Raw genomic sequence first — 24,392 nt, 5'->3', positions numbered from 1 at the left:
GTTACACTCCTGGAGGTAAAATCAGGCAAGTTATACTTGTGTGCATGCTGGTGTACATGAGTGTGCTTTGTAGAGTGCCCTTCTGCTGCATGACCTGAACCTCTGCTTGTTGGGCTAAGTTCTTCGAAAATCCTTAGCAGTAGATTGATATTGATAGATTAGAGAAGGAAGAGGATGAGAGTTGGTGAATGGGAGACAGATCCCGAACTGGAGCACGTCCACAGTCTATAGTTCTGTTGCCTGAGTGTTATGGGCATTCTCCCCCAGGTAACAATGTAGGAGGAATGCCAGCCTGAATTGAAGAGGAGAAAATTGTGGACTGCTTCAGTATTTTGCATGCCCTCCTTGTTCAAGGGACATGTCACAATTTTTCTGTTATGAACTGTCGAAGTGGGTGCCTGACTCTTCATACTAGCCTGTGTTGGTTGCACCCCTGTCTCTGTATGCTCTGCCATGGTTGTTTAGTCCATCATCCTTTCTCCCAGGGTCAGCAACAGTCCTTGGACTGTGCTGAAGAAGCCCATGATTCTGTCCGAAGAATATTTGTTAGTAAAAAAAGCGGGGGAGCAACCAGATTTGGGGTTCGCAAGTTGACTGGCAAGGGGCGACTTGTCAGTGGCAATGATGGCAAGAGTCTGTGATCACTGAGTTATATGTCTAAGTACAACCACTAAATCAGTCAGGGCATTTCAGAATTAATTTCATTTCTCATAACAGTACAAACCTGAGTACTGTACTCTGCTCAAGTTTGTATTTGTGTAGGGGTCCGTTGCATTTTTTCCCTACCTAACCTTCATTCTTCTCTTGTTGTATTCATGTGGGAACAAATGAGAGGGCTAGAAGTGGTACCTAGCAGGCAAGTAAGAGCATAGAGACCAGGTAAGAGAGTGTGTAACTGATCGCAAGTAGTTGAGAGGGTGCGCGATTCATCACAAGCAACCACTTCAGCAGTTGAGTTGTGGCTTGCTATCATGCACCCATGCCATGGCGTGCTCTCAATAATGTGCAAAACCCCTATATATTGTATCTAGCATAGCTCTAATGGGAGAGCGAACAAGAGATATGGAACTACTTTATGGGCAAGCGATCGCTAACAGTTTAGCGATAATGAGCAAAGAGGGGTAACATTCAGTGAGCAAGCAGGTCTAGTGGGTTTTGCCTGCTTCCAGCTAGTAATCACCGGCCAACTACTTAGACTTCGTTATGAAATTCCAACTTTTGTATTCTACAGCTTTGCTGTTATCTCTCCTATGTAAAGGACTCAAGTTTGTGTAATTAGGAAAAATACGAATTAGTGTACCTCAAAATTCGTCATCTTTCCCCCAAATTTCACTTATAAGAAACAAGTCAGTGGGTGAAGCTTTATGATATAAGATTTGTTTAGAATTTATTTTATTCCAACCTTGAATTATTTGAGGAACACACATTGATATTAATTTCTGTGTAGGTAAACATTCAGAAGCTGCATCTGTCTGACTTTCAATCAGCTAATATCTTGGACTTATTTTGATAGGTAGTAGGTTGGTCAAGTCACCAGCCACCCATTGAGATACTACCACCAGAGAGTTACTGTATTGGCTCCTTTGACTGGCAAGATAGTACTGTATTGGATCCCTCTCTGGTTATGGCCAATTTTCCCCTTTTCCCACACATACACCGAATAGTCTGGCCTATTCTTTACTCATTCTCCTCTTCATACACATGACAACACTTGAATAACAAAAAAATTCTTTTTCACTCAAAGGATTAACTACTACACTGTAGTTCAGTGGCTACTTTAATCTTGGTAAGGGTAGAAAGGAGAATTTAGCTATGGTAAGCAGCTCCTCTAGAGAAGGACACTCCAAAATCAAACCATTGTTTTCTAGTCTTGTGTAGTACAATGGCCTCCATACCATGGTCTTCCACTGTCTTGGGTTAGAGTTCTCTTTTGCGTGAGGGTACACTCAGGCACACTATTCTATGTTTCCTTATTTCCTTTCTTCATTGGTCTCTTTTCCTTGTTTGAGCTCTTGGGGTGATAGTATTCTGCTTTTCCAAGTAGGGTAGTAGCTTAGCTAGTAATTATTATTATTATAATAATAATAATAATAATAGTTTGGATTCCTAGATTTCTGATTGAAACTGTGCCAAAGATTTAATGTTCTGGAACTATGAATCTCATATAGTCATGCATTCTTTTAATTAATAAAAATAACAACAGTCATGTACAATACAAGAAATGGATTGTAAATTTATAGCATTGTATTACTTTTGTAAGCTGTATGTCATTTGATTGTTTATGTTTTTTTTTTTTTTTTTGGTATATTTCAGACAGGATGAATCACATGTAAGGAAGTGCGTTCGCCATGGCTCATCGATCTCTAAGGCCCAGTCCAGCAAACTTCTACCTTCCTTATCTAATTCTAGTAAGAATATACCCCAGGTGAGTGCTATACTGTATGAACATTGTATCAGACACAGGTACCAGTTTAGTCACGTAAAAGCTTTAGGCATCGTATATTTCAGCCTATACAGTATTTCATTTTAGAATTTTATGAGGTTCCTCATTAAATTGCATGTCTATGGTTTTGCAAATTATTTTTTACTATTCAACTTTTTCAATAAGCGTTAGCTGGATAGATGCTGTATGTTCACGGGCAGCTGTTACCAGTGGCTACAGTATAACGTTTGTTTAATCAAAAGTTTAAACTATGCCATTCAAATTACTCTAGATTTGATCTAGTTTTGGGGAATTTTTTAAAATTTCTTTATTGCCTGTATCTTGATTTTTTTTCTGTGTTGATATTCTCATTCTTGTAGTTTTTGGGATTGATACAAGTGGTATAAGTCACTACAGTACTGTATAACCATCAAACCTTATTTTATTTATGCTATAAGTCCTGTAGGTGTGGAAGACCGTGATGCTGAATTACTACTTAAAAATAAAACTGGTAAATTCACATCTATATTGTATGAATGCCAAGTAAAATTTCCCTCAACTGAATGTAATCTGTTTACATACCTGTAGCCCTTGGTACTTATTACTTGGTTTCTGATGTAGAAGGTACTATTTCAGTTTACAATCCATTGCATTGTTTCTTACATGTTTTCGTCATAATATGAGAATAGCCAGTTGAAGTAGATAATCAGTAGTGCAATCATTTGTTGACTAGTTTCATTGAATTTTATGTTTAGATGCTAATTATACCGTGAGGATTTTATATCTTTTTTTAAACCATATTAAGACCTCCTTTCTCAATATAGGGGTTTTTATTTACCAGTTTTATTTAAAGTTGCTCTTGGTTACTCTTTTCCAAGACAGTGTATGGTAATATTTCATAATCAGCTCCTAAATTAAATATACTGTATACCTTTCTAATTCTGTACAGTATGACTATTGTTATAGCATATTATGCGAGTTTGTTCCTACACAAATACAAGCCTGAGTAAAGAACTGAGGTTTCCATAGTTAGGAAAAATACAAATTACTTTTAAATATCATCATTTTGCTCTTTGGCAAATGTGATAGTTAACCCTTACAATATTTTTTGAAATTGCTTAAGTTAATGTCTTGTTTTTAACATTCTCCAGCTCTTGAATCATCTATGTCTTGTTAACCCTTTTACCCCCAAAGGACGTACTGGTACGTTTCACAAAAGCCATCCCTTTACCCCCATGGACGTACCGGTACGTCCTTGCAAAAAAATGCTATAAAAATTTGTTTTTCATATTTTTTAATAATTTTTTGAGAAAATTCAGGCATTTTCCAAGAGAATGAGACCAACCTGACCTCTCTATGACAAAAATTAAGGCTGTTAGAGCAATTTAAAAAAAATATACTGCAAAATGTGCTGGGAAAAAATAACCCCTTGGGGGTTAAGGGTTGGAAATTTCCAAATACCCCGGGGGTAAAAGGGTTAATGTAAATTTGCACTTTTTAAAACCAAGGCCTCCTTAGATTGTGGTATCCAGAGAATTATATTCTGTGGTCCAGAGTCTGTATCATGTTCAAGGCACAATAGTTTTCCATTTTTTGAGTTCAGATGTGTTTGATCTGTGAGGTTTCTTCTGTTTTCAGGACAAGGACAGGATGTCTCCTGTTGGGTCTTTGTACAGTAAAAAGCAAAATAAGTATGACAGAAAATTGGGACTTAGTCATGTCCTATTTGGCATCAAAGAGGATATGTATGATCTTTTCATATGTGAGGGAAATGTATAATGAGGCCGAGTCAGGCTACTTGTGGTGGTACAGTGCAGTATTTACGGAAGCAGATTTTTCAAAATCAACAATCATGGACTTTTATATTACTGAGACAAACCACATAGACACTTGCAGTTGTATATCTTGTCAAGAAAGCAATTCCTTCATACATAGGTTCTTTTTGTCTACCAAACAAGGGGGAGCCTTTTATAGAAAGGGGTGTCTCCTCCTCTTAGCAAGGCCTATGATAATTCATCATTTTATTGTTACACTGAATTTTACTCCTGAATATATAGTTGCCCCTATACTACAAGTATCACTACTGAGGGAGAGAGGGTAAAAGGCAGAATTTAAAAAGCTTTGAAGGGACCAATAACATATGTTACGGTTATAAGATTTTTATATGGATGGAGAGTTGTGAAAACACCATTTGGAGAAACGTAGTAGTCAACTCAAACGATGGGATGGTATGTTTGAAGCTGTATTAATGAGATAAACAACAATAATTGTGATGCTGATCTTTGTAGTTGTACGTGTTATTTAGAGAAATGTTAATGATCAGGTAATCTAAACTCAAATATAAGTTTATATTTGTTATAAAGCATTGCAATTCTCCTGTATGTTTTGCATGCTAGTTACATAAAACATAAGTAATCTATTAAAGTACACTATACGATATTTTAGTGTATTTAAGGGAATTTGATCATGTAAATTTCTTTAATAAGGATCCTCAAAATGATAATCAATTGGATATTTTCCAGCCCTCAATTCTTTCAAAAATGACATCAGCACTGAGTGCAATGCTCCGAGCAAGAAAATCAGCGCCATTGCTATGGGGTATTGTCATCTGTCTGGTGTTTTTCTTCACTATTAATTTTCCGTCTCCAACAACAGGTAAGATTTCCTGCGTGTGAAGCTTTGATATGTAATTTTTGTAATTTTATATGAATATTGTTAGGTCATTTTTTCTTGCTGTGTTGATAAATTGTGTTTGTTCCGTAACCGAAATACAAACCACGCTATTTACATTGGGTTTACCTTTCGGCGTAGCTGAAATGGCGAGCCATTAGAATTTAACGAGGGTGTATTACCCCCGCGCTAGTTAGCAGGGGGGTAGGGGAGTGGTAGCTAGCTACCCCTCCCCCCCTCACACACCGGTGAACTGCTCCACTTCACTTTTGGCTCGGACAATGGACAGACGTCTCTGTCTTTGTCCTCATTTGGCAGCCATTGTTTGTTTTGTCTTTACTTAATCACCAACTTTTCTTTTACTCAATATATATGTAAACATTTTTTCGTGTTTATGTATATATTTGAGTATAGAAATCAGTAAGTTTCCTTTTCAGAGTTTGTGCTTGTGTGTGTAGTGTACGATATCTCTGTGGAGCCCTCGGCAGTTAGGCCACCATGGTGTAATTTCATGGGTCGCGATCGAGTTTGACTACGGTCTTTCTCTCTCTCTTAGGTCGTTCACCCTTTTACTACGTTACTTTTACTACGTCTGAGTAGCTTCCTTCCCGTGTGGGTGGAGTTGCTACGCCGTACGTTTTGTCTCAATTAGTTTATGAATCTAATTGTATTTGTTGATTTTTCAGCTTTGTAGAACGATTCCTTTCGGGGTTTTCGTTCTTTCTTTAGTGTTCATTCATTTTTAAATTACATAATTACATAGTTACATAATTATAATTGTTATAATTCTGTTTTGGTTACAGCTCTCCTTCCGTGAGTGTAAGTGGTTGTGAGGGCACGTGCCTGTTGTGTAATTCTTGTGTTCCTTTCCCTCGGGATTCCTCTTCGAAGCCTTCCCGGGGGAATGAATGTTAACTAATGATTTTTGTTTTTATTTTTCAGTTACCGATCTACAGTAGTTCGTTTCTGGAATGTGACAACGGAGTGAGCTGTCTTGTTGAGGCCTGGGGATTCGGCTGTTGCTGCCTCCCCTATAGACCTTCGTCAGGGGCGTGTCTCCTTCTCCTGGAAGTACTCCCGTGATGATTGACAGCTCTCCAGTTCATTTTAGAACACTCAGGAGGTTCGCCTTCTTGGGTGGGTAACTTTCCTTTCGAGGGAAGTTTTCCTGTCCAGGCTTGAGTTTTTCCCCTTTGGGGGTTCTTCTCTTGCCTTTTTTTCGTGCGACTATGCTCTTAGTGCTGAGCGGTCGCACCTGCAGTTACGCTCAAGGGGCTGGGCAACTGCAGGAGCCCCTCTTCGGAGGATTGCTCTTTTTAGGTCACTGGCTGACCCGTCTCTTCTACGAAGTGTTTCTCTTTCGTTCGCGAGAGAGTACACGCATAGAGACTCCTCTTCGGAGGACTCTTCTGCTGTTGTTGCTGTTGGCCGCCTTCGCTGTAAGGCTCACCGTCCGCTACGTCGTAAGTGTCTCCCATCTCCCTATAAGGGTGCTAAGAGGCGCCTTTTTGAATCTCCGTTTGCAGCCTGCAGCTCCTTCCTCTTTAGATCTCTCCGGGGATCGATCTCCAACGCCTTCTTGACCTTCCGCCCCTGGTGCAGATGGACAGCAGTCTGGCCTCGTCTTCCGACGGACAACGGTCTTCCGACGGACAACGGTCCCTTCGAAAGGGTTGCCTCCCACGGGGGTGCTTCCCTTGCATGTCAGGGTTCCCCTGCGCGCCTTTCTGCAGTGTTCTCTCCTGCTCAGTGTTAGCGCACAGGCGCTCTCCTGCTCAGTGTTAGCGCACAGGCGCTCTCCTGCTCAGTGTTAGCGCACAGGTGCTCTCCTGCTCATCAGCGTTTTCCTAATCGCTACCGCTCTCCTGTTCGCCAGTGCTCTCCTATTCGTCAGCGCTCTCCTGATGATCGTCGTTGCGGTTCCTGTTGGTTCCTGTTACGCGCCCTATGCGCCCACGTTCGCCCGCGCAATCTAGAACTTCGGTTCAGGTCTTGGACAAGGACGACTCTTCTACGCACAGGATTCCACGCGTTGCCTTCTGCTCGCCAGCGACCACAGACGCGTCAACGTTCGCCTGCTCGTCAGCGATCTCCTGCGCGTCAACGAACGCCATCGATCTGCCACACGTGTCAGGTCCCCTGGACACCATCAGTAGTGATCTAGCGCTCGCCTGCTGTGGACCACGATCTCCGGTAGCTGAGTCTTGCCGTAGATCTTCCTCCTGCTCGCCAGCGCTCACCTTTACTTCTGTCCTTCTGTGCGCCAGCTTCCTTCAATCGCCAGCGCACATCTGCGCGCCCTTTCCTGCCACGCACCAATGGGCGCCAACGGTTTTTCCTGACCGTCCAGGATCGCCTGATTGACAGCTCGCTTCAGCGTTCACCTTCCTGATGCACCTGCGCGCCTTCTGTTTAGCGCGATGCGCGCTAACCTTCCCTAGTCTCTTACACGTTAGCGATTGCCTACGCGCCCGCGTGATTCTTCGCCTGCGCGCTAGCGTTTTGTTAACGTACCACCGCTCGCCAACGCGCCGTCGCTTGTCAACACGCCATCGCGCCTTCACTCGCCTACGGGCCATTGCTTGCCAAGACGCGCTATCGCTCGTCAACGCGCCATCGCCCGCCTACGCGCCATCGCCCGCCTACGCGCCATCGGTCTCCCGACCGCCTGCGCTCACCCGCGCGCCCGCGTGCCTGCGCGACCGCGTGCCTGCGCGACCGCGTGCCTGCGCGACCGCACGCCCGCGCGCCTATGCACCCGCGCACATGCGCTCCAATGTTCGCCCGCGCGCGAACCAACGGTATTCCGTCGCGCGGACCGACGGTGTTCCGTCGCGCGGGCCGACGGTGTTCCGTCGCGCGGGCCGACGGTGTTCCGTCGCGCGGGCCGACGGTGTTCCGTCGCGCGGGCCGACGGTGTTCCGTCGCGCGGGCCGACGGTGTTCCGTCGCGCGGGCCGACGGTGTTCCGTCGCGCGAGCCGACGGTGTTCCGTCGCGCGAGCCAACGGTGTTCCGTCGCGCGAACGTCGGCTCGATTCCAGTATCCATTGCTCGCCTACGGGTCATCGCTCGCCTGTGAACTTTCGGATTCCGACCACCAGCTCTCGCCCTTCCTACCACGCTCGCCCTCCTTCTGCGCTCCCTCGCGCACTTTCGTCTGCGCTCCTGCGTGCCCGCGCATGGGCGCTTCCACGTTCGGCCACGTGCAAACCATTGATTTACCATCGCGCGAGCGCCAGGGCGATTGCGACCGCGATTCCCGTTAGGGTTTCGCAACATGGCCAGCCTGGCGAGTCTTCTGGAGCGTATTTCCAGAACATGGTCCTCACCCCGTAAACGCAGAGCATGGCACATGCAAGAGCAGGAAGAATCTTCAGGGAGGTCTGAGCAACAGTCTTCTTTCCAGAACCTGGGTTAGCCCTTCTTCGTCATTCCCTGGAAGGGTCTTGCCAGGGAGCTTTCCGTTCGAGATTTCTCCGTCAGGCAAGGGGTGACTGGTTTACCCCTTCCTCTTCTCCATCTCGTGGAAGGGGCTTACCATGTCCTTTCCCTCCTCGGCGGTTGCGACCCGAGGTTTTGTACAAGGAAGCTCCAGGAAGGTCATGGGTACTTTCCTCCTCTCGGGCTCAAGCTCCTTGGCGTTTCGTCGCCAAGTTTCGAACTTGCGGGCAAGCTCGATGTTGGACCATCTAGACGCAGTGACCGAGGGCTTCCTCTCGGGTGTCTCATCCGTGAATGTCGACAAGCTCAGACACTCTTTCATCCTTAGGAAGAGCTTGTTTGTGCCCAAGGACAGAGACATGGACAGCGGTTGTGCGTAGGAAGTCGACTTCCGTTTTCACACCTCCAAGGCGCTTTCTTCCAGACCCTGCAGGCCTCCAGGGCCTCTTCTTTCAGCCTCGTCGACCTAAGTTATCGGACCGGCTACGGCAGCTAAGACAAGGTGTCCAATAGCAGTCCCCTCCGGTCAGGGACAGGTAGCGCGGGAGGCTCTCCCTGGGGGGCATAATCCTAGAGGGAGCGGCAGAGTTCACAAACTCTAGGATTAGCAACCCCCCCTTGCAGGTCTCACGCTGGGAGGATGCCTAAGGTTACTCATCCGGATAACAGTTTCCCGATGCCGATTCCTGCACGATCTCCGTGATCAGCCAAGGATATCGCGCCTCGCTCTTACCATCTCTCCGTCTCTGTCAGCGAATTCAGTGTCACTGAACCTCTATGCCATGGGGTCGGCAAGAGTTTTGCCCGTTTGGGCAAAATGATCCATGCCTTAGGAGAATGTCCTCCATAGGGTCGTCGACGGCTTCACCCCCCGGCTTCTTCAGTTGATCCTTTCTCGTAGGAAAGCATCTGAGACAGGAATTCCGTAGTCGACCTCTCAGCTCTGATCAAGTTTGTCGAACAAACTTCGTCCAGCGTGGAACAGCAGAATCGATCAGACTGGTAACGAGGCGGCAGGACTCCGTAGGCCCTTGATCGGAAGGACGGGTACTTCCAGTTTCCATTCCATCCATCTTCCAGGAAGCTCTTGGAATTCAGCCTAGACTTAAGATGCGGTGTGGCGATCCCGCCACGGCATCGCAGGTTTTTCCCCCAGAGAACTCTCCCTGCTTTCTTCATGGCCACTCAGGAGCAGGCTTCCGCCTCCTTCGCCTTTTGGAGGTCTGGTCAACTCCGGTAGGCTCGGATTCGACCTTCTTCAACGTCGGAACAAGCTTACGGGTCCTTACCATGAGTGAGGGATCATGGTAATTTGCTAGGAGCCTTCTCTACTTCTGCCTCAACATCTGGAGTATCTAGCCATGATATTGAGTCAACGGCCTTACCACATTGGAAACACCGCTTCTCGTCCGATCAGCAAAGTTAAGCAACGTTGGGTCTGGTCAGTACTTGGATGGGTGACCGCCTGGGGACGCCAGATGCTGTTGCCTTCCCTTCAGTTGACTGTGGCAAGGCTGAGGAGAGTCGCAGTACCTGTTCTCAGTCAAGCAGAGCTTTCAGCCCTACCTTGGAATGTTTCCTGGGTCTCTTTTCCTCATTGATCCGTCTAAAGTCCCGAATGGTCGCCTCAGGATAAGTTCCCTGTGGGGTGGCCCAAGTTCCGGTGGTATCAAAGCAACGATTAACCGGACTTTCTGGCCCCTATGGGACCAGCGGAACGTTTAGACCTGCAATGGGTGTTGACCTATGGAACCTTTTGATGGTAGTGGATATTCTCGTCCTTTCCCCACATTTTGATGCTGTTCTCGTACTCGTCAAAGAAAAAGGGGGGGGGGGGCGCATGTTCCGGTTCAGGCCTATGGTCAGGACCTGAAGGATACCTCTCCATCATTCAGGCAGGCTTAGGGGCCGTAGTCTGGCCCCTCTACAGATCCTACAGTTCCTGCCGAGTCGCTCCGTGCGCGACGATTTCATGGTACTGGCGTATTCCAACCAGCAAGGGACGCATTTTCATACCTTCGCATCTTGCAGCAGAGATACTGAGATGTTCCGAGGTCCTCTCTATACCACTATCGGCTCGCTCATTCCGGGCAGAGGAATGTTTTCTCCGACTATCTGAGCAGAGCTTCGCAGATAGAGGGTACCTGGGGGTCTTTGGCCTTTAGTAGCCAGCAAGTCCTGGCCTGGGGGACCTGATCGCGACAGCCTGGAACTTCAAGCTTCCGCTGTTCTTCCCCCCAGTCTCAGACCCCAGGACTCTTTGGCAAAATGCTTTCCGGTGATGGTGGGACAACATCGACGCCTGCGTCTTCCCACCATTGTTGTCTGTTGAGAATGGGTCTCAACAAGACCAGGTTGTCTGTCAACCTTTCGATGGCCCTGAGAGCTCCACTGTGACTATACGCAGAACGGTTTCCGGACCCTCTGCTTCTCCTGACGGAACTCCCGAGAGATCTTCTCCCACGGCATAGGCTACTCAAACAACCACACTACAACATCTTTCACGAGCCATGGCATCGCTTCGGCTTCATGCCTGGAGAGACTACGCCGCCTCCTCAAGAAGAGACAACCCGCTACAGTCGCGATAGTCATCCGCAGGGGTCTACCAGACGAAGTGGAGTCTTCTGTGGTTGGTGTCGTGGGAGAGATACCTCTTCTCCAGCAATAACGGAGTTATTGCTTTTTGGCGGGAGGAAACTCCTTTCCGCTCTCGGCAATGAAGCCTGTCGCTCAGCCTTTCTCTGGCCTTCAGGCTGAAAGGAATAGACTATTTTCTTCCCGCTGGACCTTTCTTTGCTCATGCGAAGCTGCGAACGTCCCTGCCCCCAGTCGGAGTGAGACCTCCTCCATGGAGCATGGTTCGGACTTTTTAGTCCCTTAAGAGATCTTCTCAAGAACCATTACGTCAGGCCTCTGATCGTATTCCGTCTTGGGGGACGGTGCTCCTGCTCACTCTGGCCTCAGCCAGTGTGTAAGCAATCTTCTTGGTCTCGTACGACTCCGCCCTTTCTAAGAAATATGGGAAGGCAACATTCAGGTTCGCTCCTGAGTTGTTTGCTAGACTCAGAATCTTGGGGTCCCGGCCCTTCGGTCCAGCTCCTTCAAGATTTCGAGTCACCATTCTGTATCAGATGACCCAAACCTTCTCCTTCTTTCCAGTAAAGGAATTGAGGGGTTATCTTTGGGAACAGCTGCAGTTTGTCCTCACGTGCAGCCGGGTTGGGAGCACAGGAAGGACACAGGGGAGAGTCTCCAGTATACCTCTTCAGCTCGGACTCAAGGACATTCATCTTGACCTGAATCCAGACCCTCCCCCGTCACGTCGCCCTACAGCACGATGTCGGATACATCGCAACGTCCCTCGCCTTCGAGTAGTACTACTCTGTGACGCAGGTGCTACAAACTGGAGTACGGAAGCGTCTAATGACCTTCGCAGCCCGCTTCCTGCAGGACGTGACCCACAGGAGTATCGATACGTTTCTATCGCTCTGTGGTGGCTACACAACAGCTGGTCTAACCTCAGGCTCCTTTTTGGACAGGTAGCAGAAGGTTGAGGGCATTGTTATCAGGTTTTAGTCTGCATGAACGAAAGAAGTATGTCTGGCCCTTACTTCTTTCTTCATCGTCCCCTCTACTGGGGAAGCAGCATCCTGGTCTCTGTATAGCTGACCTCAAACCTCTGCAGGTAAACCATGCTTCCTTGTGTTCCGAGTATTGAGTCAATACTGTCGCGTCCCCCATACCCTGACGAGGTGGTATTGGGAACGTCCTAACCCAGAGTTCCTTCTGGAACTCCAGGTCAACTGCCTAGGACGGGTCACACTTCTTCCTTCACACACAAGCTTATGTAGGCCACACGTTTCCTTGCGGAGCAAGGAACTTGTGAGGTGCAGGGACTCCTTTTCTCGAGTGCGACTCACTCTGATTTTGAGTCCCCGGGTAAAGCCAAAGCCAGTATGGCTGGGGACTTTCCACCCTTCCTAAGGGGTAAGTCACCCAATGTAAATAGCGTGGTTTGTATTTCGGTTACGGAACAAATGACAAATTCGGAGATAATTTGTATTTTTCCTAACCATACAAACCTTAGCTATTTACACATATTTGCCCGCCAGCCCTGTCCCCCAAGACAAGTCCTACCTCTAAGTGAAGTGAAGCAGTTCACCGGTGTGTGAGGGGGGGAGGGGCAGCTAGCTACCACTCCCCTACCCCCTTGCTAACTAGCCCTCGTTAAATTCTAATGGCTCGCCATTTCAGCTACGCCGAAAGGTAAACCCTATGTAAATAGCTAAGGTTTGTATGGTTAGGAAAAATACATATTATCTCCGAATTTGTTATTCTTTAGGGCACTGTCTTCTACTCATTGTATATGTGGAATTTAATGCTACTTCTAAATCCTCCTAAAATGTGGTTGTTCCTACAGAAATACAAACTCTGGTCCTTTATTATTATTATTATTATTATTATTATTATCATTATTATCAGCTAAGCTACAACCATAGTTGGAAAAGCTGGATGCTATAAGCCCAAGGACTCCAATAGTGAAAAATAGCCCAGTGAGGAAAGGAAATAAATAAATAAACCACCAGAGAAATAATGAGCAATTAAAATAAAATATTCGAAGAACATATGGCTGCTAAAACTTTAAAGAGGTGGCCGTAGTTACTGGGCACACCCGAGAAGCCAATTAACTCCCACTTTGTTTTCAGCCGCCCTAGAGTACAGATGTAATCCTTGTGTCATTGTGGCTTTTTTATTTTCTGCTTTTTCTTTCAGACAATGGTTTTGAGAGATCAGTTTGTGCGAGGTATGTTAAGGTAGACAAATGTTTTTCAGTCATTACTGATAACTGTAGTGGTACAGTTGTTTGTGCGACCTCCCAATTCCTTCTTGCTCATGATGGACAGCATCGCTGTGTGCTGTCTCACTTATGCTAGTATGGCCTAATGAGGACAGCAGATCACGAGGAAGCGGTCTACCCTTTGTTTTTTCTCTGCATCTGTCGGAGGAAGCTGCTGCCAATTGTAATAAGTGCACCGCCCATCCCCTTTCTTTTATAAAGTGCCTTCTCGATCTCAGGAAAACACTAAGGACATAACACCTGGTTGCTGTCTCTTTTCAGAGTTCCTTTTTAGTGCTCATCCATAGTCCCTGAAGGCACTACATGGAACACACTCGGGGTGAATGTCATTCCATGCAGTATAGGAGTCGACAGTACATTACCTAAGGTCTTAGGTCCTGTTTGCCCCAAACCCTTCAGACCAATGGTGTTGGGTACCATCTGCAGCTGGTATTCCTGCAATACTCTCGATGACAGGAGGTTGACCTCAGCTCCAGTCAATGAGAGCATCCAACACTCCCGATGGAAACTCGGACATGGTCACAGGGAAAACCACGAGTGGTACAGGAGCCAGCTGTGCCAGGTTAACTCAACGAAAGGTTTTCAATATAGCCTCAGTTCCTGCTCCCTCCTTAGAGGAGTCAGTTGGAGAAGCTCCTGACAGTGTCGAAGACAGGTTATCACTGGCCAATCCTGAAAGAGTCATTGGATGTGCAAGGGCCTTTTCAGGTTGAGAGGTAACCTTAGAAATCGAGATTTCGGAGGCTGCCATCGGAATACTAGGAGCATGCTTCCAGCGCTCACACCCTCTTTCAATGTAGCCCCATCTTGTACACCGAAGGTCTGGTGTTTAACGCCCTATGATACTCCTCTGTTCTTGATGACTTCCTGGGCTTTGATCTCTTACTCTTCCCTCTTCTTCTCAACAGTCCGAGAAGAAGCACTGGACTCACTTCCACTTCAGCTCTCCCTGCTGCTGGTTCGATCCAGAGTAGGATGACGGGGTCGGAGTAGCATTCACTGCTACTGCTCTCCACCTTGATGGAGTCTGGATGGAGGTGATCTCCCTCCCAGGGCTGTGGGTATTAGCTGTCTTCTGAACAAGTGATCTGTGCATCGGCAGCACCTGTTGCCAACACTGTGCGACAGGATGGTTGGCCGAACCACAGCGTAGGCACAGGTTGAGGCATCTGTGATACTCATCCACAAGGGGCCCTGGTTTCCTGCACCAAGCCTAATACCTCCTCTGGAACGGAGGAGAACTATCCGGGGTGCAAGATGTTGGCAGGCGCACTTGCACAGGTGCGGGTTTGGGGACAGGTCGAGGAGGAGTGCGTGGATACACTCGGTCAGGTGCAGGTGAACGGCTGGGGGCAGTCATGGCAACCCTGTCGGGATACTAGCTGTGCCATGATTGTCCCACACGACTGATGGCCAAGTCCTCTGCCTTCTGGTTTCGCTGACGGGATGCCTCATCGAGAACACTTAACAGGTGTAGGACATCCTGCCAAGTGGCCTGACAGCTATTTGACAGGGGCCTACTTGACGGTTAAAAAAGATATTACAATTTATTAAGAATTTAAATGAGTTTATTTTTTGTTTTTTACACAAACCATAAAGCTTTTTTTCCCACAAAAACCATAATCAATTTTAACGCGCCAACCTGCCACACATCACTCTCCTGCTCCTCTCTCTCTAGTGCACCTTTTACCTGTGCGCCTTCATCCGGCTCGCCATTTGCCTACGCGCTTATCTCCTTGTCAGGAGGACCCGTCGTGTCACGCGCCCTCTGACCATTGCCGGCCGACACGTCGTTTGCCAACACGCCAAGATCTTACTCATCTGCCGCCCAGACATCGCGCTGCTGCAAGCCATCATGCTTCTAGACGCTTGCCTACTGCCCAGCCTTCTCCTGTTCATCAGCGTGCGCACGTGCCATCTGATCACCAGTCAGGGCACTCATCGCTTAGCATCGCCTACGCGTCATAGATTGCCGATGAGGCAGCTTACTCAATCACGCCACCATTCTCCAGCTTGGCAACGGGCTCCAGTTCTTCAGCACGCGCCAGCACGTTAGCACTCACCAGTCTTCACCAGTACGTTAGCGCTTATCAGCACGCCAGCACTCAACAGCACACCAGTACTCACCAGCACACCAGCACTCACCAGTATGCCAGCGCTCACCAGCTCGCTAGCTCTCACCAGCGCGCCAGCGCTCACCAGCTCGCTAGTTCTCACCATGCTCACCAGCGCGCTAGCGCTCACCAGCACGTCAGCACTCGCTACCGCGCCAGTGCTCATCAGTACGTCAGCGCTCATCAGCACGCCAGCGCTCACCATCGCACCAGCGTTCAACATCGCACCAGCGTTCACCATCGCACCAGCGTTCACCATCGCGCAAACTCTCTCCTCCTTCCCCAAGCTCACAGGCGCAAAGTAATCACCATTCGCCGACGCGTAGGCACTCCCCGACGCATGAGAATACATTTCAACGACAGAAGCAGGCTGAACCAATCAAACTTCATCCTCCGACTTCCAGGAAGTCTCATCATCTGGAGGATAAGGTAAGTACACAGGAGCAGAAAGGTAGGTGTTCGTCCTCCAGAGCATTGGTCCTCTCACCGAGGAAAGGCAGAGTCTTATCCCACAGGTCTCTGTTGCCCCATTCCCCTCCCCACAAACGCATTACAGCGCGACCACCAGGGAAAGAGTGAAAGGGCTCTCCTAGGGAGTTCAAGATCCTGAAGATCCTAACTGCAAAGGCAGATCCACGGTATCAGTCAGCTCTGGAAGAGACTCCTCAAAGGGAACCTTTGATCCCTTTCCCTTCAGGGGACTTTTCAGACAGCGCCAGCGTCAGAAAGCAGCCCTGGTTTGGTGCCATTATCAGGGCAGTTGTGCAAGCTTTTGGGCCTGCGTTCTCAACTCGTTCTTCGGAGGTCTCTGCTGGCCTTCAACAACCCTCAGCACTAGTAGAGTCCCGGCATGGGACTTTGGCTGCTTCACCCCTGAAGAGGAAGAGAGGAGTCTCCGATACCATCGCATCCTCTAGAGTGAAGCTGACCCTTATGCGGCCTTTTTCATCAAAGCCAAACCTTCCTGTTGCTCCTCTCAAACGCTCTCCCGGCTCAGCGCCTCCCCACTCGAGGGATCCTCTCGAAGATCAGATGCCAGTCTACTCCCTTCTACCTCTGGAGGAAGAATCCCCTCGTGTAGAGAGCTCTCCACCACCGGTAGGAACCAGGGAGGATAGATCCAACAGGCCATCCATGTTGGATGTACCTTCTTCCCTGCAAGGAGTCGAAGGACACTAAGACTCTTCCAAAGTCCTCCACAAGTACTTCTAGACCCACAAGATCTGTCAGCCACTCTAAGGATGTCCACGACCTACCCCAAGATGAGCTTTCAGGGGTGGATGAAGGAGACTTTGCTGCCAGTCCCACCTCAGAGGGGGAGCAGAAAGAGTCAGAGCATTCATTCTGGAAAGTTCTGACTCTTATAAGGTTCTCAATGGGTTAGCCAATCCAAAGATACCCCCCCGGGAGGGCAAAGACACAATCTTAGACTGTGTCTTTGGCACTCAAAATCCCTCAAAGTTCAGTGCAGCCTTGCCCTGGTCTCAGGGGCTGAAGAGTGCTCGAGCTAAGATCACCCAACAACTCTCGGACTTATCCTACAGTCATCGTTCGGGCTCCTCTGCCAAGTTCCTCTAACCTCCTCGCGTCAACAAAGGAGGTACTATGAGGTCTTTGACGAGCCCTTCTCGGCGACGGAGATCCTCAATCAGAAGGTCATAAAGTATGTCATGCAGGCTACTTCGTGGCTTGATCTTTAGTTGGGGACCTTGGGAATCCTGGTATGGACGAAGGATTTTTCCAAAGAAAGTACCAGGAAGGCAATGGAAACCTTCCTCCTCTCGGGTACTCGCACCATCAAGTTTCTAGCCCACCAAATCTCGAGCTTGTGGGCAAACACCATCCTGAAACGTCGAGATGCAGTATTTGAGGGATTCCATCAGTCCCTAACCCCGAGGTAGCTAGGCTCAGGAACTCCTCTCTCGAAGGGTCCTCGTTATTCGAGACAAAGGATGTGGATCAGGCAGCAGAGAGATGGAGTAAATGCCCCCAGGACACTTTCCTCTATTAGGCCTCAACATCTCGGGCCCACAAACAACCAGCTCCTCAGCAGACAAACCCAGCCAAGATCTTGATGAGCAAGACGACAGCAAAGGAAACAGTGTCTAAGAAGCCCTATCTGACCAAAGACAGGAAAGGCACTTAGTCCTCCAGGGGAGGAAAATATCTTAGTGGGAGTGGCTGAGGCCGCAAACCCTAAAATAGGCACTCCCCCAGCTTGTGCACCAGTTTGGGGATGCCTACAAAGTTGCTGGAACAGGTGTAAGCAACTTGGGGCCAATCCCTGGACAGTCCTCGTGATTTGTTCAGGGGATCGCGTCCCGTTCTCGTCATTTCTCCCTCCCCTGATCAGGAATCCAGTTTCAAATAGACTCCTTTGCGATGGGATCAGTAAAGGCATTTGCTCTTCGGGCAGAAGTAAAGACCATGTTGGAGGAGGGCTCTCTCTAGGAGGTCCTCGACGACTCTCTAGGATTCCTCCGTCGACTCTTTTTTTGTGAAAAAGCCATCTGAAGACCAGTCATCGACCTCTCAGCTCTGAACGAGTTTGTCAAACAAACTCCATTCAGCATGGAGATAGCAGACATGGTCAGACAAGTGGTAAGACCATAAAACTTCTTAGGCACACTGGACCTAAAGTGTACCTAAGATTCAGCCTAGACAACAGGAAATACCAGTTCAGGGTACTGTGCTTCGGTCTTTCCACAGCACCCTAAGTTTTCATCAGAATGTTCGCGTTAGTGTCATCTTGGGCACACAGAATCGGCATCCGTCTCCTCCATTATCTGGATGACTGGCTGATCCTAGCAGATTCGGTGGCACCCTTCTTCAACACCAAGACAAACTTCTTAGGCTATGCCAAGATCTAGGGATCATGGTAAACCTCGAGAAGTCCTCCCTGCTTCCTACGCAAAGACTGGTATACCTAGGTATGATTATAGACACCAGTATCCCCAAACCCTTCCCACAGACGACAGGATAAGGAGGCTGAGAAAAGTCGCAATACCCTTTCTCAGACAAGAAGAACTCCAAGCCCAGAAGTGGCTATATCTCCTTGGACACCTATCATCCTTGGCCCTTCTAGTTCCCGTCTCAGGATTCGATCCCTCCAGTGATGGCTCAAGTCCAGGTGGAATCAAGCCTTTGACTCCCCGGACACTCTGATCTGATCCCAATGAGACCAGTGTAACGAACAGACCTCAAATGGTCTGTGGCAGACGAGAATCTACAGAGGGGCGTAGATTTACTCGTCCTTCCTCGGATTTGATGCTGTTCTCAGACGCTTCAAAAGAAGTTGGGAGTGGCCACGTGCTGCATCACACAACCCCCGGCCTTTGGTCAGAGTAAAAATATACCTCCACATAAATCTCTTAAAGATGGAGGCCGTCTTCCTGGCCCGTCAATAGTTCCATCAGTTCCTGGCAAGCCACTCAGTGGTGGTGATGAGCGACAACACCACGGTAGTGGTTTACGTCAAGAAGCAAGGAGGTACTTTTTCGCAGCCCCTATCCCATCTAGCCGTGGAAATACTAAGATGGGTCGAGATTCATTCAATACCACTATCGGCAGGATTCATTCCAAGCAAGAGGAATATGCTCGCCGACAACCTGAGCAGAGTATCTTAGATAGTGACAACCGATTGGTCTTTGGATCATCTAGTAGCCAACAAAATCCTGACTTTGTGGGGTTCTCTGACGGTGGATCTCTTCACAATGACCCTGAACTTCAGGCCCCTGTTGTACTGCTCCCCAGACCCCAAGGCTCTCTGGGTAGATGAATTCCAACAACAGTGGGACAACATCGACGTTTATGCCTTTCCCTCATTCTGTCTAATGAGGAGGGTACTCAATAAGGCCAGAGCATCGGTCAATCTCTTAATGACCCTCATAGCTTCGCTATGGCATCATAGGGAATGATTCTCAGATCCTCTGCAGTTCCTGACAGAGCCTCCAAGAGAAGCTCCACGACACGATCTACTCAGACAACCACACTTCAACATTTTCCACAAAGCTGTAGCTTCGCTATGACTTCACGCCTATAGATTATCCAGTATCTCCTCACTCAGAGGATTTTCGCAACAAGTTGTGAATAGGATGTCTGAATACCTGCGGAAATCATCAGCAGCGGTCTAACAAGCAAAGTTGAATGTCTTCTGTGGTTGGTGTCGTGGAAGGGGTATCTCTCCACTCGATGCCACTATTCCAGCAATAGCGGAGTTCTTCGTGTAGTTGCGTAAAGACATGCACCTTTCATTCTCAGTGGTAAAAGCCTATTGCTCAGCCTTAAGTCTCGCCCTTAGACTGAATGGAATGGACATTTCCTCATCGCTAGAACTTTCCTTACTGATACGGAGTTACAAACTTAATCTGTCCTCAGTCGGAAGTGAGACCTCCCCCATATAACGTTGTTAGAGTTCTCTGGTCTCTAAAGAGGCCTCTCTACAAACCATTATGCCAAGCAACAGATTACCGCCTGACTTGGAAGACAGTGTTCCTGTTTGCTTTAGCTTCGGCCAAACGAGTCAGCGAACTTCATGGTATATCTCGAGAAGTCCTCCCTGCCCATTCAAGGGGATGGGGAGAGGTAACGTTTAGCTTCGTCCCTCAGTTTGTTGCCAAGACTCAGAATCCGGGGGTTGTGGATCCGCGATTCGACTCCTTCTGGATTTTGAATCTCCACTCTGTAACAGACGACCCAGATCATCTCTTACTCTTTCCAGTGAGGAGTTTGAGGCTGTATCTCAAAAGAACAACTCTAGTCCGTCCCCGTGTGCCTTCGCTATTCATCAGCGCTGGGAGGAACAAGAGGAGGATCACCAAGAATACCATCTCCTCTTGGGTTTGCAGGGTCATAGACCATGCCCTGAATCCAGATCCTCCACCTTCACATTGCCCCAGATCCCATGATGTCAGGGGCGTAGCTACGTCCCTGGCCTTCAAAAGAAACTTTTCTGTGATGCAGGTTCTACAAGCTGGGGTGTGGAAACGTCAGACTATGTTCACAGCCAACTTCCTGCAAGACGTGACCCACAGGAGGCTCAATATGTTTTCTATCAGCCCTATGGTGGCTGCACAACGGCTGTTCTAATACCTCAAGCTCCTTATTGGATAAGTAGCAGAAGGTTGAGGGCACTGTTACCTGGTTTTAGTCTGCGTGAATGAAAAGGTATGACTGGGTCTTATTCTTTTTTTTCATCCTCCCCTCTTTTGGGGAAAGCAGCCTGGGTTCTCTGCACAAGCTGACCTCATACCACTGCAGGTAAACCATGCTACCTTGTGTACCTAGTATTGTGTCAATACTGTTGCATCCCTATACCCTGGCGAGGTGGTATTGGGAAAGTCTTGGCTATAACAGTTTTTCCTACAAAAACTCAGAATAACTTTTACCTTGACAGTCTGACTACACAGCTTATGTAGGCTGCAGACCTTGCATAGCAAGGTTTAGTGAGGTGCAGGGTTTCCTTATACTGTATTTGGTATCAACCTGTTATTATTATCACTTTCTAAGCTACAACCCTAGTTGGAAAAGCAGGATGTTATAAGCCCAGGGTCTCCAACAGGGAAAATAGCCCAGTGAGGAAAGGAAACAAGGAAGAAATAAAATATTTTAAGAACAGTAACAACAATAAAATAAATATTTCCTTTATAAACTATAAAAACTTTTAACAAAACGAGAGGAAGAGAAATTAGATACAATAGTGTGGCTGAGTGTACCCTCAAGCAAGAGAACTCTAACCAAAGACAGTGGAAGACCATGGTACAGTGGTCCTCCTAGAAGAGCTGGTCACCCTCATAGCTCTGTTATGGCATCATGGGGAATTGTTCCCGAACCTTCTGCAGTTCCTGACTGAGCCTCCAATAGAACTCCCTCCACAACACGATCTACTCAGACAACCACACTTCAACATCTTCCACAAAGCATAAGGAATCCCCAGGTAAAGCCAAAAAGCCAGATTGGCAGGGACGTCCACCCTCCTAATGGGTGAGTCACCCCTAATAAATAGCATAGGTTTGTATTCCAGTTACGGAACAAATGACAAATTTGGAAATATGTTTTTTTTTTTCCTAACGATCCAAACCTTTAGCTATTTATATAAACTTACCTGCCAATCTTATCCCCTTAAAGTCCTACCTCCAAGCAAAGTGAGCTCAATCACAGAGGTGTGAGTGATAGGGGTAGCAAGCATACCCCCCCCCCATAAATCCCCCCCTCCCCCTCCCCCATTAACTTGCAGGATTGATAGTTAACCCTCGCTAAATTTTAATGGCTTCTCCTTCCAGATTCGGTGAAAGTAATACCCCTGATAAATAGCTAAAGGTTTGCATCATTAGGAAAAATACAAATTATCTCTGAATTTGTCATATTAATATGAATATAAAGTAAGTATAGAAATAGACTTTATTATCACATTTTTTTTTTTTTTTTTAACTAGCCATGTTCTTTCCACTCTCATGTTGCAGTCAGCACTTTTTTAGAAACTTGTAGTATGAAAGCTATGTAGTTTAAGATTGTATTAATTTGAAAATATTAGTTCTACAAGATTAATATACAGTAGAAGGTACTTTATATTGTTGTTCTTATCTCTTATTACATATTTGTGGTGTCAAGTGTAAATCATTATGATAATTCTATAAACAAAATTTACTTTTATTTATGCACCTGTATATTTTATGTACATATCTAGACTTTATCACCTTTTGTATTTTAGTAGCATTTTTGTGTATGGCTGCTCTCATTTTAGAATTATAATCTAGATGACATTTTATTATCAACAATATCTCTGTGAGGGATTTTGCTGCCTTCTTTTGCATGTAATGAGCACTAATACCTTCCTACATAATGAAAGGAGGACCTTGTCTTATACTCTTGAACTTATCTTTTTTACCAGCTCCGTGTGACTGTAATAATGAAAATTCTTACAATGACCACACTACATCTGGAAGTTCTGGTCTTTTCCCATCTGATAAGCACAAGATGGCTCTTCTGATTCCATTTAGGTATGTGTCTGTATAATTTTCCAAAATGTTGACAGGTACACATACATAAGCTCAAGGAACCTATGCATCATATTCTCAAAGAAGAAACAAATTCAAAATGAAGCCGTTGCCAGTGAACATATTAACTTGGTAGGAGATTTGCTAATGTAGTCTTTCGTGTAGAAATCTTTTAGAATCCTTGCCTTGACTGCAATTGTGAAGTCAAAGGATCTTCATTAAATACCATTGGTGCTGTTTTAGCAAAGATTATTGATATAAGAGTCAAGATTGTGATGGTATGGGTGGTGGGAGAAGGTTTATGAGGAACCTTTCAAAGGTAGAAGGTCAAAATGACGTCAAAGCATTAGATGGCATGACAAAGTGAAGGAGAATTTGGAAATAAGTGTGGAGGCAAAAGAGTTTGGAATTTGAGTTGATTAATGACAGATGGTAGTTTTTTATGTATATAAGAAAATTAGCCATAAAATTAGCAATTTTCAATTCTTATTTTTCTCTTATTTACCATCTATATTATGTATGAGATTGTTTGATATATGTTTTATGTTTTCAATGGTGCTAGTCGACTGGGTGTGTGCGTGTATTGTTCCGCTATACAAAGGTAAGGGAGATGTGCATGAGTGTTTACAATTCTAGGTATTAGTTTGTTGAGTGTGGCTGGAAAAGTGTATGGTGTTGATTAATAGGGTTAAGGATGAAACAGGAGGCAATCATAGAAGTGCAGGGTAGTTTTAAAAGAGGTAGGGGATGCATTGATCAGGTTTTTATAGTTAGACACATGCAAGAAATATTTAACAAAATGTAAGGAGGTATATGTGGCACTTATGGATCTGGAAAAAGCTTATGATAGAGTTAATAGAGAGGCGATATGAAATGTGATGAGGTTATATGAAACTGGTGGAAGGATGTAGCAAGCAGTAAAGAGTTTATACATAGGCAGTAAAGGGTGTGGTAGAATAGGAAATGAAGTGAGTGAGTGGTTTCCAGTGAGAGTGGGTCTGAGACAGGGATGTGATGATGCCATGGTTCAATTTATTTGTTTATGGAGCTGTAAGAGAGATGAATGCTTGAGCTCTTGAACGAGGATTGAAACTGATAGATGAGAGGGATCATGAGCTGGAGGTGAATCAGTTGTTGTTTGCAGATGATACTGTACTGGTTGCAAACTGGGAGGAGGAACTGTGTCAATTAGTGACAGAATTTGGAAGAGTGTGTGAGAGAAGGAAGTATAGCAAGTTAATTTGGGTAAGAGTAAGGTTATCAGATGCACGAGAAGGGAGGGTTGTGCTAAATTAAAGGTTGTGTTGAATGGAGAGTCATTTGAGTAAGTAGGCCAGTTCAAGCACTGTACTTGGGTTCTATTGTTGCTTCAAATGGTTGAGTGAAAGCAGATGTACAGATGTATGTCAGAGAGGGAATGAGAGATGTAAAATGTTGGTGGAAGCGAAGGGAGTGGGGAAGAATAGAGCGTTAGGGATGAATTTAAAGAGTTCTGTTTGAGAAAGTGATTGTACCGACTGTGATGTATGGATCAGAGTTGTGGGGATTGAAAGTGACTGAGAGAGAGAATTTGAATGTGTCTGAGGAGTATGACTTGTGTATTTTGATTGGATAGGGTTAGGAATGAAGTAGTGAGGTTGAGAGCGGGTGTCAGAAAGGTATTAGCAGCTACAGTGAATATGAAGGTGTTGAAGTGATTTGGCCATGTAGAGAGGATGGAAAATGGTCGTCTGCTGGGGAAGGTGATGACTGCAAGATTTGATGAGGGAATTACAAGAGGAACCCCAAGGTTTGGTTGGATGGATGTAGTGAAGAAAGCCCTGGGTAACAGGAGGATAAATGCGACAGAAGCAAAAGAGCATGCTAGAAATAGGAATGAAAGGTGAACAGT

General features: G+C 46.5%; 1 protein-coding gene and 1 pseudogene across 2 annotated transcripts in view; both read left to right on the top strand.

Moving 5' to 3' along the window:
- The window catches only part of beta4GalT7 (beta-1,4-galactosyltransferase 7), an 89,075-nt gene that overhangs the window by 32,914 nt on the left and 31,769 nt on the right, over positions 1–24,392 (top strand). For both annotated transcript variants that reach the window (XM_068365372.1, XM_068365373.1), the window contains 3 exons: positions 2,314–2,425; positions 4,945–5,077; positions 22,396–22,504. In XM_068365372.1, the coding sequence (XP_068221473.1) occupies positions 2,314–2,425; positions 4,945–5,077; positions 22,396–22,504 (354 nt within the window). The remainder of the gene's footprint in view (positions 1–2,313; positions 2,426–4,944; positions 5,078–22,395; positions 22,505–24,392) is intronic.
- On the top strand, positions 9,906–10,024 carry LOC137633378 (5S ribosomal RNA; annotated as a pseudogene).

This window comes from Palaemon carinicauda, chromosome 42 (assembly GCF_036898095.1).
Source record: "Palaemon carinicauda isolate YSFRI2023 chromosome 42, ASM3689809v2, whole genome shotgun sequence".
Classification (NCBI taxonomy): domain Eukaryota; kingdom Metazoa; phylum Arthropoda; class Malacostraca; order Decapoda; family Palaemonidae; genus Palaemon; species Palaemon carinicauda.
The sequence above is the reverse complement of the archived record's forward strand: the minus strand, read 5'-3'. Positions and strand labels throughout refer to the sequence as shown.